The sequence below is a fragment of the Orbicella franksi genome, chromosome 8, assembly GCF_964199315.1.
Source record: "Orbicella franksi chromosome 8, jaOrbFran1.1, whole genome shotgun sequence".
Lineage (NCBI taxonomy): Eukaryota > Metazoa > Cnidaria > Anthozoa > Scleractinia > Merulinidae > Orbicella > Orbicella franksi.
In genome coordinates, this window is record NC_138152.1 from 25,926,056 (window position 1) to 25,942,243 (window position 16,188).

At 41.9% G+C, this 16,188-nt stretch overlaps 2 protein-coding genes across 2 annotated transcripts in view; one reads left to right on the forward strand and one right to left on the reverse strand.

The window, feature by feature from the left end:
• The window catches only part of LOC145494020 (signal transducing adapter molecule 2-like), a 112,269-nt gene that overhangs the window by 28,775 nt on the left and 67,306 nt on the right, over positions 1-16,188 (forward strand). The window lies entirely within an intron of this gene.
• LOC145495739 (uncharacterized) lies at positions 1,265-6,576 on the reverse strand. The gene is made up of 2 exons (XM_081475333.1): positions 1,448-6,576; positions 1,265-1,331 (listed from the first exon to the last, which is right to left on the reverse strand). The coding sequence occupies exons 1-2, from the start codon at positions 6,574-6,576 to the stop codon at positions 1,265-1,267; spliced, it is 5,196 nt and encodes a 1,731-aa protein (XP_081331459.1).

A 16,188-nucleotide genomic window follows, 5' to 3' on the forward strand; every position in this document is an offset into this window, starting at 1 on the left:
AATTAAAATTAAACCAAAATTTAGAATTCCGCCATGTCAGTCCTTGCCAGCTATACGAGTCCAACCAGACAATGGCCCGGACTAAGCAAACGCCACTACTACCTTAAAAATGTAAATAGCTTTATACGCTATAGTTACAAACAAATGATAAAATCTCATTCGCTTTCCTAAAGTCTTTTTTGCTGATCAGGTAAAAGATCAAATCTTAGTCTGGAAATTGTTTTAAATATACCTTATGGCTGCTACCTGTATTAACAATTGTTGTAACTTTAATCTATGTAGCTTTTAATTAGCAAATATTGCTCAAAAGCAATGCACTACTGTCAACTTTATGACGATATAAACTGAGACTTTCTTTGTTTTCTCTGCTCAATAAAACCAAAGTATAGAAAACAACTATAATATATTCTTTGAAGTGAAAAACCATAAAAAAGTGTCATTACTATCTTAACATTCTTTAAAACGTTTTACGTAGGCTTCTGTTTAAACAGATAAGCACATCTTGTCAAACTTGAATAACGTTAAATATAATTCCAATATATGTCAGGATATAAAAGTCTAAATACATAATGTTTCGCTATCTGTGTGCTCACTGACACTAGACCAAGTAAATAATCAAATGACCAACAACCTTCCTTCTTTTGCTTCTTTCTCATAGTCTCTATCAAAACGAACATTAAATCCGACAAAAAGCAAATTTAATCTAGAAAAAATGTCAGAACGTAAACTTTTGTGATCACTGAGAATCGTGAGTAGCTTAATTTAAGAAAGGCTGCTCTGACCAATTTTTTGTAAGTTTTAGAGTATACTTGAGATTAACAATCTTAAGAGAAAAGTTACATCAACTTGTTACGATTATAAGACGTGCTTTGAATCTACAACAATGCCTCACACCAGCTAGTATCTTATAAAAATCATGTTTAAGCTTAAGCACCACGAGGAAAACACGGACTGCTGTAGGATATGATATGGGTCCAACTGGGTGGAGTTTTCTTCCCTGCGCTTGATTAGCTTCAGCTTCTGCCAAAAATATAAACAAAAGTTTTCAACAATAACTTGTGACTGTGCGGGATAGTTTGTAAGTTTCTTTACTTGTTTATTACTATTTATTTCGAATGTTTTGTAATTTGCTTTCGGATTAACACCATGGAGTATTTCTAATCATGGTCTAAACATGTTTGCATGCTTGGGAGATGACTAAATAATAATAGAGAACTTTTTTCTGATAGCTTATCTTTTACTTTAAAAGTAATTATAACTCACCTCAATTGTCGTGTTGATTTAAGGATCGCCACAATTCAGGTGCATCCCTCCTATGCATACCGTCAACACTAAAATTAAAAATTTAAAAAGTACAAAATTAAACGGTAAACTAAAATTGCTAAGAACGGAAACTACATATTAAAACTACATAATTATTTTGAAATGACTCTAAAATACATCTTACCTACAATGCTCCTGCTCTTTTCCTGGAAAATCTAGTGTGACATCATCACCAATGAGTACGAATGGAGCCCAGAACTTCACCTCATTAAACTTTGATGACTTCCGGAGACATTTCATGGCCTGGTTGAGGGACACACTGGCACTGTTTCCATTCCTCAAGTGCTGATAGAAGCTCTTCATGAACTCCATCGTGGCCTCGTCATCAATTGCCCAGAGAGACACCAGAACGGAGCGAGCACCAGCTCCCAGGAAAGACCGAGCAATACCAACCACTCCCTCAGCCTTGATCTCTCCCTCGCCACTATGACAGCAACTAAGCACAACAAGCCTTGCTCGTAGCTGAACAGCGTGTACGTCTGCTATCTTCATGATATAGTCCTTCTCTTCAGGATCCGAGTACCTCCGTTCTGTGTTAGGGGCTAAGAAAATTTCACCACCTCCCACTTTTCCATGTGCAGCAATGTGTACCAAAGCAACCGAACCAATCCGTTTCAGCACCTCATCCTTAGTTGCTTCCTTTCCCGTGAGCGGAGTGGTGTTAAGAATCTCGCCGATCATCTTTACTTCTTTTTTGGCATATGGCAACTGCGATATTTTGGGTTGACCAAAGATGTTTGTGATTTCCTCCAGACATGGATCTCCCACGAGAAGTGCCCCAGTCTTACTGTGGTAGTCATCAGGACAATCAGCGAGCAGCTTCAAGCTTGTCAGCGACGGAATCATGCGGATCCTGAAAGATTCACTGAGGTATCTTGAAGCTTCATCCACAAACGCAGCAAAAGGAGCAAGGCCTAGTGGACCATCCGGGACAATGATTATTTCATTACCTTTTAGAAACTTCGCGATGGGGCTGAAAATGCTACGATACAAAACTTGCAAGGTATTGTTCTGGCAACATGACTGCTCTGTTTGGCAAGAGGCTTTTGTAACCTGTAGATCATCACCTCTTTGCAGTTCCAAAGAACGACCACACTTGTTTTCTTTGAAAGCAGCTTTTGTTAAGCTCATTACAAAGCTAAACGCATCTCCGTTGTGTACGTTGCTCTGTCGAAACTGAGCATCTTTTCCTTTGCTGAGTACCCATAAGTTGATCTTTTCACCCTCAAGTGCTGCGAAAACTATTTGAGAAGATGTATCGCTTGCTATGTCTGACATCATTTCTTTGAATTCAAGAGAAAAAGGCAGAGGTAATTTAAGGCCAGAATTTGATACCATGAGATCCATTAACGCTTGAGCTCGTCCCTGTTCAGCAGCACTTAAAGCCTCGTCAGTCATGGAAAGCTTCAACAGAACTCTGACCAGACTGGTGTACACTCCCTGCCACCGATCACGAAAGCTCACTTTCCAGGTATCTTCAAACTCAAGAAGCATTCTTATGCCATTGAGAACGTTTACGCTGCATTGATAACAATCCAGAGCCTCCAACAAACAACCTGAATATTCACAACTTTTAGCTAGATGAAGATATGCACATCCCTCTCCACACATATCGCCGATTTCTTTAGCGACGTTGAGATGTAGCTTGAGGTATTTCTTGGCTAGTTTAAAATCACGCAGTCGCAGATAGGCTCCTCCTAGACGACAATAGGCTTTTCCTTTGCCACTCTTGTCCCCTATCTCTTCCGCAATCTTCAGACTCTCTAGACAGTATTCTATGCTTCTCTTTGAATCACCGAGACTCCGATAAATGCCAGCCCGGTGTAAATAGGCAGCTCCTTGTCCGCTCCTGTCTCCCACTTCTTTGACAAAGCTTAGATGTTTCTCATAAAACTCCATGGCATTTCTGAATTTCGAAAGACGGTAATAACAATGGCCAAGATTGCCATAGGCACCTCCTTCTCCTGCCCTGTCACCCACTTCTTTAGCAATGCTGAGATGTTGCTCGTGGTACTTAATGGCTTGTTTAAAATCGCCGAGTCCTCCATAAGCATTGCCGAGATAACCATAGGCACGTCCTTCTCCTGCCCTGTCACCCACTTCTTTAGCAATGCTGAGATCTTGCTCGTGGTACTTTATGGCTCGTTTAAAATCGCCGAGACTAGCATAAGCATTGCCGAGATTGCCATAGGCACCTCCTTCTCCTGCCCTGTCACCCACTTCTTTAGCAATGCTGAGATGTTGGTGGTGGTACTTTATGGCTTGTTTAACGTCGCCGAGTCCTCGATAAGCATTGCCGAGATTGCCATAGGCAACTCCTTCTCCTGCCCTGTCACCCACTTCTTTAGCAATGCTGAGATCTTGCTCGTGGTACTTTATGGCTCGTTTAAAATCGCCGAGACTGTCATAAGCATTGCCGAGATTGCCATAGGCACGTCCTTCTCCTGCCCTGTTACCCACTTCTTTAGCAATGCTGAGATGTTGCTCGTGGTACTTTATGGCTTGTTTAAAATCGCCGAGACTGTGATAAGCATTGCCGAGATTGCCATAGGCACGTCCTCCTCCTGCCCTGTCACCCACTTCTTTAGCAATGCTGAGACGTTGCTCGTGGTACTTTATGGCTTGTTTAAAATCGCCGAGTCGTTGATAAGCATTGGCGAGATTCCCATAGGCACCTCCTTCTCCTGCCCTGTCACCCACTTCTTTAGCAACGCTGAGATGTTGGTCGTGGTACTTTATGGCTTGTTTAAAATCGCCGAGTCCTTGATAAGCATTGCCGAGACTGCCACAGGCATCTCCTTTTCCTGCCCTGTCACCCACTTCTTTAGCAATGCTGAGATGTTGCTCGTGGTACTTTATGGCGAGTTTAATATCGCCGAGTCCTCCATAAGCATTGCCGAGATTGCCATAGGCACGTCCTTCTCCTGCCCTGTCACCCACTTCTTTAGCAATGCTGAGATGTTGCTCGTGGTACTTTATGGCTTGTTTAAAATCGCCGAGTCCTTGATAAGCATTGCCGAGATTGCCATAGGCACGTCCTCCTCCTGCCCTGTCACCCACTTCTTTAGCAATGCTGAGATGTTGCTCGTGGTACTTTATGGCGAGTTTAATATCGCCGAGTCCTCCATAAGCATTGCCGAGATTGCCATAGGCACGTCCTTCTCCTGCCCTGTCACCCACTTCTTTAGCAATGCTGAGATGTTGCTCGTGGTACTTTATGGCTTGTTTAAAATCGCCGAGTCGTTGATAAGCATTGCCGAGATTGCCATAGGCACGGCCTTCTCCTGCCCTGTCACCCACTTCTTTAGCAATGCTGAGATCTTGCTCGTGGTACTTTATGGCTTGTTTAAAATCGCCGAGTCCTTGATAAGCATTGCCGAGATTGCCATAGGCACCTCCTTCTCCTGCCCTGTCGCCCACTTCTTTAGCAATGCTGAGATGTTGCTCGTGGTACTTTATGGCTTGTTTAAAATCGCCGAATCCTCGATAAGCATTGCCGAGATTGCCATAGGCACGTCCTTCTCCTGCCCTGTCACCCACTTCTTTAGCAATGCTGAGATGTTGCTCGTGGTACTTTATGGCTTGTTTAAAATCGCCGAGTCGTTGATAAGCATTGCCGAGATTGCCATAGGCACGGCCTTCTCCTGCCCTGTCACCCACTTCTTTAGCAATGCTGAGATCTTGCTCGTGGTACTTTATGGCTTGTTTAAAATCGCCGAGTCCTTGATAAGCATTGCCGAGATTGCCATAGGCACCTCCTTCTCCTGCCCTGTCGCCCACTTCTTTAGCAATGCTGAGATGTTGCTCGTGGTACTTTATGGCTTGTTTAAAATCGCCGAATCCTCGATAAGCATTGCCGAGATTGCCATAGGCACGTCCTTCTCCTGCCCTGTCACCCACTTCTTTAGCAATGCTGAGATGTTGCTCGTGGTACTTTATGGCTTGTTTAAAATCGCCGAGTCCTTGATAAGCATTGCCGAGATTCCCATAGGCACCTCCTTCTCCTGCCCTGTCGCCCACTTCTTTAGCAATGCTGAGATTTTGCTCGTGGTACTTTATGGCTTGTTTAAAATCGCCGAGTCCTTGATAAGCATTGCCGAGATTGCCATAGGCACGTCCTCCTCCTGCCCTGTCACCCACTTCTTTAGCAATGCTGAGACGTTGCTCGTGGTACTTTATGGCTTGTTTAAAATCGCCGAATCCTCGATAAGCATTGCCGAGATTGCCATAGGCACGTCCTTCTCCTGCCCTGTCACCCACTTCTTTAGCAATGCTGAGATGTTGCTCGTGGTACTTTATGGCTTGTTTAAAATCGCCGAGTCCTTGATAAGCATTGCCGAGATTCCCATAGGCACCTCCTTCTCCTGCCCTGTCGCCCACTTCTTTAGCAATGCTGAGATTTTGCTCGTGGTACTTTATGGCTTGTTTAAAATCGCCGAGTCCTTGATAAGCATTGCCGAGATTGCCATAGGCACGTCCTCCTCCTGCCCTGTCACCCACTTCTTTAGCAATGCTGAGACGTTGCTCGTGGTACTTTATGGCTTGTTTAAAATCGCCGAATCCTCGATAAGCATTGCCGAGATTGCCATAGGCACGTCCTTCTCCGGCCCTGTCACCCACTTCTTTAGCAATGCTGAGATGTTGCTCGTGGTACTTTATGGCTTGTTTAAAATCGCCGAGTCCTTGATAAGTATTGCCGAGATTGCCATAGGCACGTCCTTCTCCTGCCCTGTCACCCACTTCTTTAGCAATGCTGAGACGTTGCTCGTGGTACTTTATGGCTTGTTTAAAATCGCCGAGTCGTTGATAAGCATTGCCGAGATTGCCATAGGCACGTCCTTCTCCGGCCCTGTCACCCACTTCTTTAGCAATGCTGAGATGTTGCTCGTGGTACTTTATGGCTTGTTTAAAATCGCCGAGACTGTCATAAGCATTGCCCAGATTGCCATAGGCACGTCCTTCTCCTGCCCTGTCACCCACTTCTTTAGCAATGCTGAGACGTTGCTCGTGGTACTTTATGGCTTGTTTAAACTCGCCGAGTCCTTCTCGTTTACTTGTTTCGCTGCTGACTTCCTTGGCTATGTGAAGATGTTGCTGATTTCTCGTAACAGCCTTTTCGTAATTTTCGTTGCCATTACCAGCTCTGACAAGGTGATCGTCGGCTTGTGTTTCTTTAACTGTGTAGTCATCTCTTCTGATATTGCTTAGGCGTTGCTTCTGATGCTCTAAAATTTTCGATCTCTGTTCTTCCATTTCTGTGTTAACGGCAATGGAAATTGTTTAGCGTTCAAGTAGTTTTATTATAGACATATTTCACAATAGATCACCAGGTTATTTCCGAAAGTAATACAGTCTAATAGTCTAGTAACCATTGGGAAAGTTTAACAATGTAACATAATTGAAGCTCAAAACTTTGAAGTCCTGCAGCCTATACACGTTTGGTGCCGAAAACACCTTTAGTGTTTCTGCTGCTTCTAAAGGATAACTCTCGCTAACTGTCTGGAGTGCATGGTTTGAAGTGTAACATCTACGAACTACGTGCTGGCATTAGATCTCAGTGAGGTTAGCTAGTGTCATCAATGCTCTTCTCGTAAATGCTGGGAACTTTTTTTTGTAATATGACATGGCTTTGCCAGCAGAGTCATATGCGGCAAGTCCTCCTCATCGTAGTCTCTGCTAATGCAGGTAGCAGCTGAGCGGTAGTGGCGAAAGGAGAGTATTCGGGGCCTTAATAAGACTTATTAAAGGGTCTGATTCTTAACTTCATAAAAAGCTACTTTACAGGTCTAGTCACAACATAAATAAGAATAAGAAATAACCGGAACTTTTGACTACTGAGGGAAGGAAAAGGAAACCCTGGCCCTCCAGATTGGTAGTTGCACGTGAGTCTTATCTAGTATAATACAGGCTACAATGGTTTCAGTATAACGCCGTGGCGGACTCTTGATGATGTCTTTATCAACTGGATTGACTATGAAAGAAGAAGAGGAACGCATCCATACTCTGAAAAAATCGCAGGCTGAACCAAAAATTAGCATGAATGTGGGATGTTGAAAAGTGGGTGATCAACACGTTACTGAGGAAGAGACCCTAGGTAAATTTGGTGTGGCAGGAGAGAGAAATGATAATTGGGAGCGCTTTAACTTCTTCTGCGCACTAAGCAATCTCGCAATTGTATCGACTATGTTCCCACACATTCGGTCTTCACTGAATGGCCAATATCTTAACCAGCTGCAGATCGATCATGTAGTTACCTTTACAGCCAATTTTAAATGATCTGTACAAAATGTTCACAATATGTTAGAGCATATAGAGGTGCGGACTGCGTAGGTGACAATAAGTTGGTGATTACTAAAACACTGCTTGAGTTTTACAGAACAGCCAGGAGAACGTTACAAGTCAGAAGATACGAGACCAGCTAGTTGAACACGCCTGAAATTAGGAAACAATTTCAGTTGGAGTTAAAGAACAGGTTCAACTGTCTGTCAGTGGAGGACAAAGAACACGGAAACAGCTAGGTCTGAAGATGAGGATGAAGTAGCGCACGACAAATAAGTAGAGAAAAAGTGCACAAAGATCAGACAAACCTATTGTAACATTGCTCGAGGTGTCCTAGGTTAGAGAACAAGGAAAAGCAAAAGCTGGATCCGCCAAGAGAGCTGGAAAAGATTAGAGGAAAGGAGATGGCTAAAGCAAAGGTTAATTCGTGCAAGGTCGGCAAGACGTAGCGCGAGGTTACAAGAGGAATACAGCAAGAAACACGTAGAATTGAAGAATAGTACGCAAAAGGGTAAGGGAGAATGGGCTAACAACATAGCCCATTGCGTGCAAATGAAAGGTGTATACGAGGCTACAAGGAGGCTGTGCAGCGAACCACCTAAGAGAATTGACATGGTAAGGAACAAGGCCGGCAAGTTGTTGACAAACGAAGTATAGGTACGACAAAGGTGGAAAGAACAGGTCGAAGAAGTATTGAAAAGACCCAACCCGGAGCATGTGGCTAGGAAAATAGAGGTGATCGACGAAATAACCTCAGACCCTATAACTAAGGCAGAGATCAGGGGTGCTATCCCCAGTATGAGCGGAGAGAAAGCACCTGGTGTGGCCGACATAAAAGAAGAGCTGCTCAACGCTGAAATGGCAACAGCAGTCGACACACTACACGATTGTTTTTTGTGAGGTATGGCTCTGTGGGTCTGTTCCTGCAGATTTGGGGAAGGGTGTTATCGTCAGAAACACCAGAAAAGGAGATATCGCTAAGTGTGGAAACTGTCGGGGTATCACTTTGATGTCTGTTGTTGCAAAGTGTTAGGCAAGGTGTTGATTAGAACAATATCATATGTTTATGCAAAGTTACGGAAGGAGCAAGCTAGTGTTACGCAAGGAAAGAGCATGATAGAGCAGGTCTTTGTCCTTAAAAAAATTGTGGAGCAAGCATTTAAATGAAATTCCAGGTTGTATGAATGTTTCGTCGACTATAAGAATGCCTTTGATAGTGTTCACAGGGAAATCTTGTGAATAATCATGGAGGGTTGTGGGATTCCACCAAAACTTGTCGAAATGGTCAAGGCAGTGTATGATGGCAACCAATGTTCGGTACCCCATGACACAGGTCTAACAAGACGGTTTGATGTGAAGTCCGGTTTGAAGCAGGGCTGTCGGGGTTTCTGTTCTTGTTTTTGATGGACTGTGCTAATACTGTTATCAGATGAAAATTGTTGTCCAAGTTAGACAACTTAGATTTTGCTGACAATATTTCACTTGCATCTGGCACTAAAGCTCAAATCAGGAAGAACGTGTTGGGGTTCAGTACCAAAAGTAAAGCACTGGGCTGAAGATCATCTCCGAGAAGACAAAACTCCTCAGATTGAACGTAGCCAGCAATGAGAAGGTGCAATTTGACGAACAAGATGTTAAAGACGTAGAGAGTTTTGTGTTCTTGGTTCATACATCAGCAGGTCACGCGGCACGGAAGAACACATTCCAGCAAGACTAGGAAAAGCCCTTGCTGCGTATAACAAGCTAAGCAGGATCTGCAAGTACTATCAGTTTCACAGCAAAACCAATGGATGTGAAACGTGGCGAGTGACTAGAGCAGACGAGAAAAAGCTAAATGTGTTCTTGCACAAGGGCCTACATCGGATATTAAAGATCTACTTGTCAATGCGCAAAACAAGCGAGGAGCCTGAAATAAAAGCGGAGAGTGAACCAGTAAGCAAGCAAGGGCCAAAGAAGAGCTGAACGTTGCTAGGTCTCATCCTTAGAATGGATCATCTTTTACATGTTCGAATCGCTCTCACATGGCTACCAGAAAACAGAAGGAATCGGGGTCGACCCGGAAAGAGAAGCAGAAGAACAGCGGAAAGGGTTCTTAAGGAGAAATGGTTGGTGTTCTTCAATAAAGTTAAATACGTGCGATTATTTGATTCTTAGTCGTAACTTTTGGAAGCGGAAGAACGTAATTGAACATTTTAAATGATTAATAGGTAACTTTGTAGAATTTTCGAGGGACAAAGAGGTAGGGAGAATGTGACTCTTTTTCTTACACATACAACGGCAATTTTTGTTTCGCCAACCGTCCACTTAGTTCGCGTTAATGGGGCATGTATGTGAACGATTTCTGGACATGTGCTATCATGGTTTCCTTCAAGTTGTTGTTGACCAGACGATTAGGCACGAGGAATAAATATGAGGCGTAAAAAATGACGTATCCAGAAATCAGATAGAGTTTGTCTTCGAAAGAGCCCTTGCATGCCGAAACAGATCTACTTGTCGGACAGAAATGATCCATATCAAAGGGTATGAGAACTAAGAAATGCAAAAATCAGAGAGGTGTTTTAAACTGACAAAAGTTCGATTGAGGCCTTACACTACTGTAAAACTATTGCAAAATTGATATTAAAATCTCCAAGCTTTCGCCGATCTACTGCATCATAAGGGATAAGAAAAAATTTACCCCGTAAGGCTTATATACACACGTAAAGTAAACACGTGTGAAAAGCGAAAGAATGTGGAGAGTAAAATATATGAGGTAAACTAAATGAGGTACAAATATGGATAAAAATGAATAAAAAACAATAATATGATCTAATGGGCGAGTGTCAAAGTACAAATAGTCTCTAGATATGCTAAAATAGTTATTAGAATAAATGGTCCGCGAATTCACTGCATTCCTCCGGGGAGTTAAGGGCAGGTTTGTAGTTTCGTATATAAAACGCTTCGCACAGGCGTAGATTTGCGGGGTCGTTTTCTAGCACAATGGGCTTGCCTTGGACGCTTTTGTGGACTTTGTTTTGGCACTTTGAAATGTGTTTTTGGACTGAGGAGTTATCATTGTTCAGGTGTTCCTTACACGATCTTGGATAAAGCGTGTAGTGCTCCCGATGTAGTGTTGGTTGCAGTTGTTACAAGTGATTTGATAAACAGCGTTGCGTAGTAAGCACAGTTCGGTTCTTGGAGATGGGGCAGTTGGCCCTCGTGCATATTCGTTCCTTGTTGTTGTGAGAGAGAGCTCGTCTCAGAGTGTAAGACTTGTGCGTGACACGTACTGGTATACCCTCTTTGCGGAAAATTTTAGTGATCCTGTAGTTGACTCGTTCGGAAATATATAGGATCTTCAGGTACGACCATTCTGTGATGAGAGATAGGGGGTCTTTGTGATGGCTCTGGGGGTGCTTTGTTTGGTCTATATTGCTTTCACGATACCGAGGATGTTGTCAAACATGTTTTGGTGTTTTGTGGTTGTCGTTTTTGTAAACCATTTATCTTCGATACGTTTCCGCTCATTACCAATGAAGTTGATCGTTGACTTTTCCGGTATTGTTGATGGGTAGTGGACGAATGATGGTTTCTTTGCTGTCTTTCCTTTGTAAAATTTGAAAGAACTTTTGCCGCCTTTCGAGATGTAATTTGGAAATCAAGTAGTGATAGTGAGAGTCTATTGGGTGTTATTTCTGGTTTCTCAATTTCAAACTTTAAGTTAGGGTGCAGATTGTTCATTGTATGATGTAATTGGTCTGCCATTTCTTCACCAGTTGTCTGGAGATAAATGTCGTCAACATATCTTCTGTAGGAGCCTATAGATAGTTGTGAAGAGAGAGCGGTTGTTTCCAGTCTGTCCATGAATAGGATTGCCAGAATGCCTGACATGTTAGAACCCATAGGTATGCCTTCTTTTTGGCGGAAAACTTGACCATTGAAGGAAAAGTACATGTTGTTAAGCGTAACTGTGAGAAGGTCTGTTATGTCTTGTTTGGCTAGGTGGAGTATTGGGCTGTGAAGTCTGTCGGTGGCGCTGGTAATGGCTTCTTGTATGGGTATTGAGGTGTATAAGGATACCACATCAAGGCTGCATGGATATGGTAGCGTTTTGTTGGAAGTGAAATTGCTGGCTCGGATGCACTTGATGAGCTCGAGGCTGTTTTCTAGGTGAGCTGGAATGTCCTTCAGCATTGGTTTAGGGGCTTTGGCGAGCAGCCATGACATGCACTGGGTTGGTCCACTGGTGGTAGATACAATGGGTCGTATTTTAATATCTGGACAAGTTTTGTGGTCTTGATAAGGTGGTAGAAGCTGGGGAGGTCGGTGTTTGCGGCGATGAAGCTTTTCCGGACATAAGGAGGCAACTCGTTCTGTAGGTAGATGTTTTTCCAAGTTGAGTTGACTTTGTTCTCGACTGTTTTTGCTAACATGCGGGGTACCTTTTGATAGGTGTTGGAGTCGCTGAGGTGAGTTAGGGCTACTTGCGTGTACGTGTCGTGCTGTATTACGCAGAATTCTGTGCCTTTATCGCTGGGGGGGCAGATGTAGTTCTTCTCTTTGAGTTCTTTGATTGCTTTCCTATCTGCGTAGTTGATGTTCGACCACTTCCTTTGGGGTTGTAGCTCTTAAAGTGTGACTTGAAGTTTGTGGTGGATCCTCTGGAGTTTGTGGTGTCTCTTCTGGAGAGAGGTGTTTGATCATACAAGAGCCAAGAAACGGTTCTAGTTGTCTGACAAAAGATTAGCAACACAATTCTGACGGCTCTTTGACAAAACGACTTAGAATGAAGCTGGGACAACTGCAAAGAGGCTTTTGATGTAACAGTGGAAAACGTGTTGAGCAACATGAAGAGGAAAAACGGTAGCGAGGAAAATGGGAAAAACAAAGATTAGAACAAATAGCTATAAAAATGAAATAGAGAACGACACTAAAGAAGAAGATCGAGAACAAAAGTTCTGACAATAAGTTTACTGAACGATCCCCGATAAAAGACTTCAAATACTTCCTATGAAGACAGATGTCCTAGAGACTTAGGTAATAGGAGAGGAATATGTGGTGGAAAAAAGTTCGATAACGGAAGAGCAAAAAACTTGGAAATGGTGAAAAATAGAAGGTAGGCTGCCAATAAACATGAATAAAAGACGATGAGATAAGAAAGAGGAGTAGTGAACAGCTGCGATAGATGAAGCTGTCATAGAATGAGAAATACCATCCAGTGAAGAGATTAGGCCGGACCAGTAAAATCACAAAAGAAGAGATTAAATTGGCTGAGATTAGATATGTAAAAAAAGGAAAAGTAGCAAGAATAGACTCCATCACCATTGAAATGCTAAAAGCAGAAGTACGCAGAATCGTACGGTACTAGTACACATGAGTTATCGCAAACGTTTGGGATCAAAAGAAAAAGCTGAGAGATTGTGCCCTACAAACTAAAACAGCAGTGAGATCATTAAATTACCTACGAAAGGTCTTCTAACAGTATGTGGAAACTAGAAAGGACTAACTCGTATGTCAACAGCAGCAAAGTTTATTTATTGAGCAGAGTGATCATTAAAAAACATACGAGATGACATCAATCGGCAGCTGTGCGTGGAGCACGCTGGATATAGAAGTGAAGAAGTACCACTGAGCACACATGTTTGAGTTTCCCAGTGTATATCATTGGACATGTTATTTAGTGGAATTAAGCTCTATAGTTGCACCAGTATATGGAGTTTGAGAAAGCTTTGGATAGTATATACCGAGGCATCATTGGCACTATCCTGCTCGTTAAGGAGTTATAATTATGGATCAAAATATCCAGCCCAGGTTGGATTAAACGTTAAACGTCCACGGAAATTTAACCAATGTGCTATGATGGGTGGGACCTTTCATTTAAGGTAGTCTGAAATGCTATCAAGGGTAAAGCAGGGTTATTCTGTTTCAGGTTTCTCATTACCTACTGGGTAATGAAGAGAACAGTGGAGAACAACAAGGTTGGTATCAGATGGAAATGGATAACAAACATCGATGCTTGCGATTTTTTGAATGATTTAGTTCTGTTGTCTAGAAGATGGAGTCAAGGCAATGCAAGTTTGCAAGAAAAGTACTGAGGTTAAACGTTCAATCAAGAGGAGACCAAAGAAACAGCACAACCCTGAAATGGTACGATTAAAGGTGAGTCGGGGAAAGAGAAGTGGAAGACGTGGAGAAATTTGAGAAACTTGGGCGAAGGAGGACAAACAGGCTGGCAGAAATATTGATACAAGACTTCAAATATGGGGAAAGTAGGAGTTGCATTAACAAGCTTCGAAGAGTATGGGAAAGCAGCCTGCTTAGGTGAAATACAAAAGGGTAATAATATCCATGAGCAGTGCGGTCTCTGTTTGACTCTATGTTACCGAGTCATGGGGATAACCAAAGAGGATTAAAGGAAGCCAAGTGTCTTCCAGCATAAATGCGGAGATAAAATCAAATGATAACAGAAAGATTTGATGCAAGGGCAATCGATGAACAGATGACGATGGTAATGGTTAGGTCATGTTTTCAAGATGTCAGCAGACCAAAATATTAAGAATGCTCTAATACGGGCACCAGGAAAAAAACAAGCCTAGCAGGGGACGCCAAGAGAGACTTGGTGGAAAACTATTAAAAATGAAACAAAAACCGTTGTATTTATAAATACAGTTAAAGCCTGGAGAGAAACAAAACTTGTAGCTAGAGACAGAGTAACTTGGAGTGCAAGATAACATAGCCGTACAGGCCGCTTTCAACTCTGTCTACCTGATCATGAAAACACACAACGTTTTAATTAGCCTTGGGAAATTTCTAGCTTTAACTCCTTTTTCAAAATTAACTAAATCAATGAAACGTTTTAATCCATTCTTTCGGCAATCACTGTACTTAAAATTTTACCTTACTTTACTTTACTTTTGTCAACAATGTCCACAACATAAGGCCGTCTAAAATGTGCTCTGTTGATTTTTGTGTCACTGACTAGAAAGTAACTCACTAAAATGGTACAGAATTCTTGAGTTTTAGGGTTAATGTTTTGTCGTCAGCTAGTGGAGTCATGGCATGAATGACTTAGCAAAACTAACAGCGATGAATTGCACTGATAAACAGATTTGAAGACGGGAATCTGATGGCGATGTGATTTTCACTTTCTCAGTAATCTATCAATTTTCAAGGAGCACAACACCTTGTAGTGGCTTCCCTATACTTTCAGTTCCAAAGCGCACCATTCAACAGTATTTTAAAAACTACATAACTTTAGAGGGAACAACACAGGCATATATTACTAACATTATTGTAAAATGAAGTTGCAATGTCATTTTTCGCAATATTTCTTATTTGATGATAGAAATCTGAAGCCTCTCTTCTGCAACGATTAAGCTAAAATATTAATTTGCAGTGTTCGTTTAAGAAAAAGGTGAATTTTAGGACTTCGTCAGATGTCGATATTTATTTCACGAATTTAGGCAATATCTTTCAGTTTCGGGTTGTAGGTTTTTCTGCTTTCGGATTTTACATTTCACTCTACAAATTTCGTCGAGCAAAGGTTTCAAACTTCTGCTGATGTTTTGACACTATCGTGACACTAGTTTAATCACTTAAAAGTTAGAGTTTTACTTACTGTTTTGACCCAAAGTAACAAATCTTGGACTTCACGAGCGAACTTGACCAACAAACTGTAAGAAAAAACAAGCATATCAAATTTCCGCTTAGCAATCGTTATCGGCCATCTTCATTTTTTTTTTCTTAAAAAGGAGCTTGTCAATTGCAAAGGAAATTAAGACCTTTGAGGAAAATCCACGTCGACCGTCTGCCATGACGTACTGACTGACAAAAGGATAGTTCAACCACGTGTTATTTACTGACATCATGGCAGGCTCGTTTCATAGTTGTCTTTTCATATCTGAATATCAGGAGATGCAGTTATTGTTAAATTTCCGTTTTCAGGGATTCAATAATTTTTCGGAACTGTTTCTTTTGTATTAAAAATTTCAAGATAGTTTCAGAGCAGGCAGATAGAAACTGAACTCTGCTCTAAGTGGCGTTTTCCATAACCAAGTTAGTACGAAATAATTTTGACAAAATTACAATACTTGGCAAATAGGTACCATGTCGGTGTGTCCTTCTTTGGGGCACCAATTAATATGGCTGCCTTCAAGGTTTAACTAGATTTTATCAGTCATATCATTACCTTGCTATTCATTCGATTATTATATCACGTCTGAAAATTTGATCATTAATTTCAGAGGCCAGTTACGCGCGCTTTAATGGCTTCCTCCGCAGTGTTTCCTGCAGTTTTCAAAACTGATGAAAGCGCCACAGACGCTTTCGGTCAAAAGAAGTTCTCAATTCCGAAATTTATTATAGGTACGATTAATTAGTAATTGGACCTCGTGTCGTACACAGTAATCGTCCTCGCGATTTCAAATCGGCCAATATCATCAGAAGATCTGTATTCTACTATATCACAATTTTACCATAGACCTCTGACTGTATCAATTGTTTGAAAGGAAATAGAACGCCATTAACACTGAATTAAGAAATATATCTCTTTAATTTCACTTGTTTTGCTTGATGCCTGACAATATCGCGAATATTAGCACACGCAGG

What these genes read in the sequence shown, in the direction of transcription:
- LOC145495739 (XM_081475333.1), bottom strand. Translation starts at nt 6,576, where the DNA reads ATGGAAGAACAGAGATCGAAAATTTTAGAGCATCAGAAGCAACGCCTA. An exon ending in AAAGAGCAGGAGCATTGTAG is followed by an intron (nt 1,332 to 1,447) that starts GTAAGATGTATT and finishes TTTTAATTTTAG; the next exon opens with TGTTGACGGTATGCATAGGA.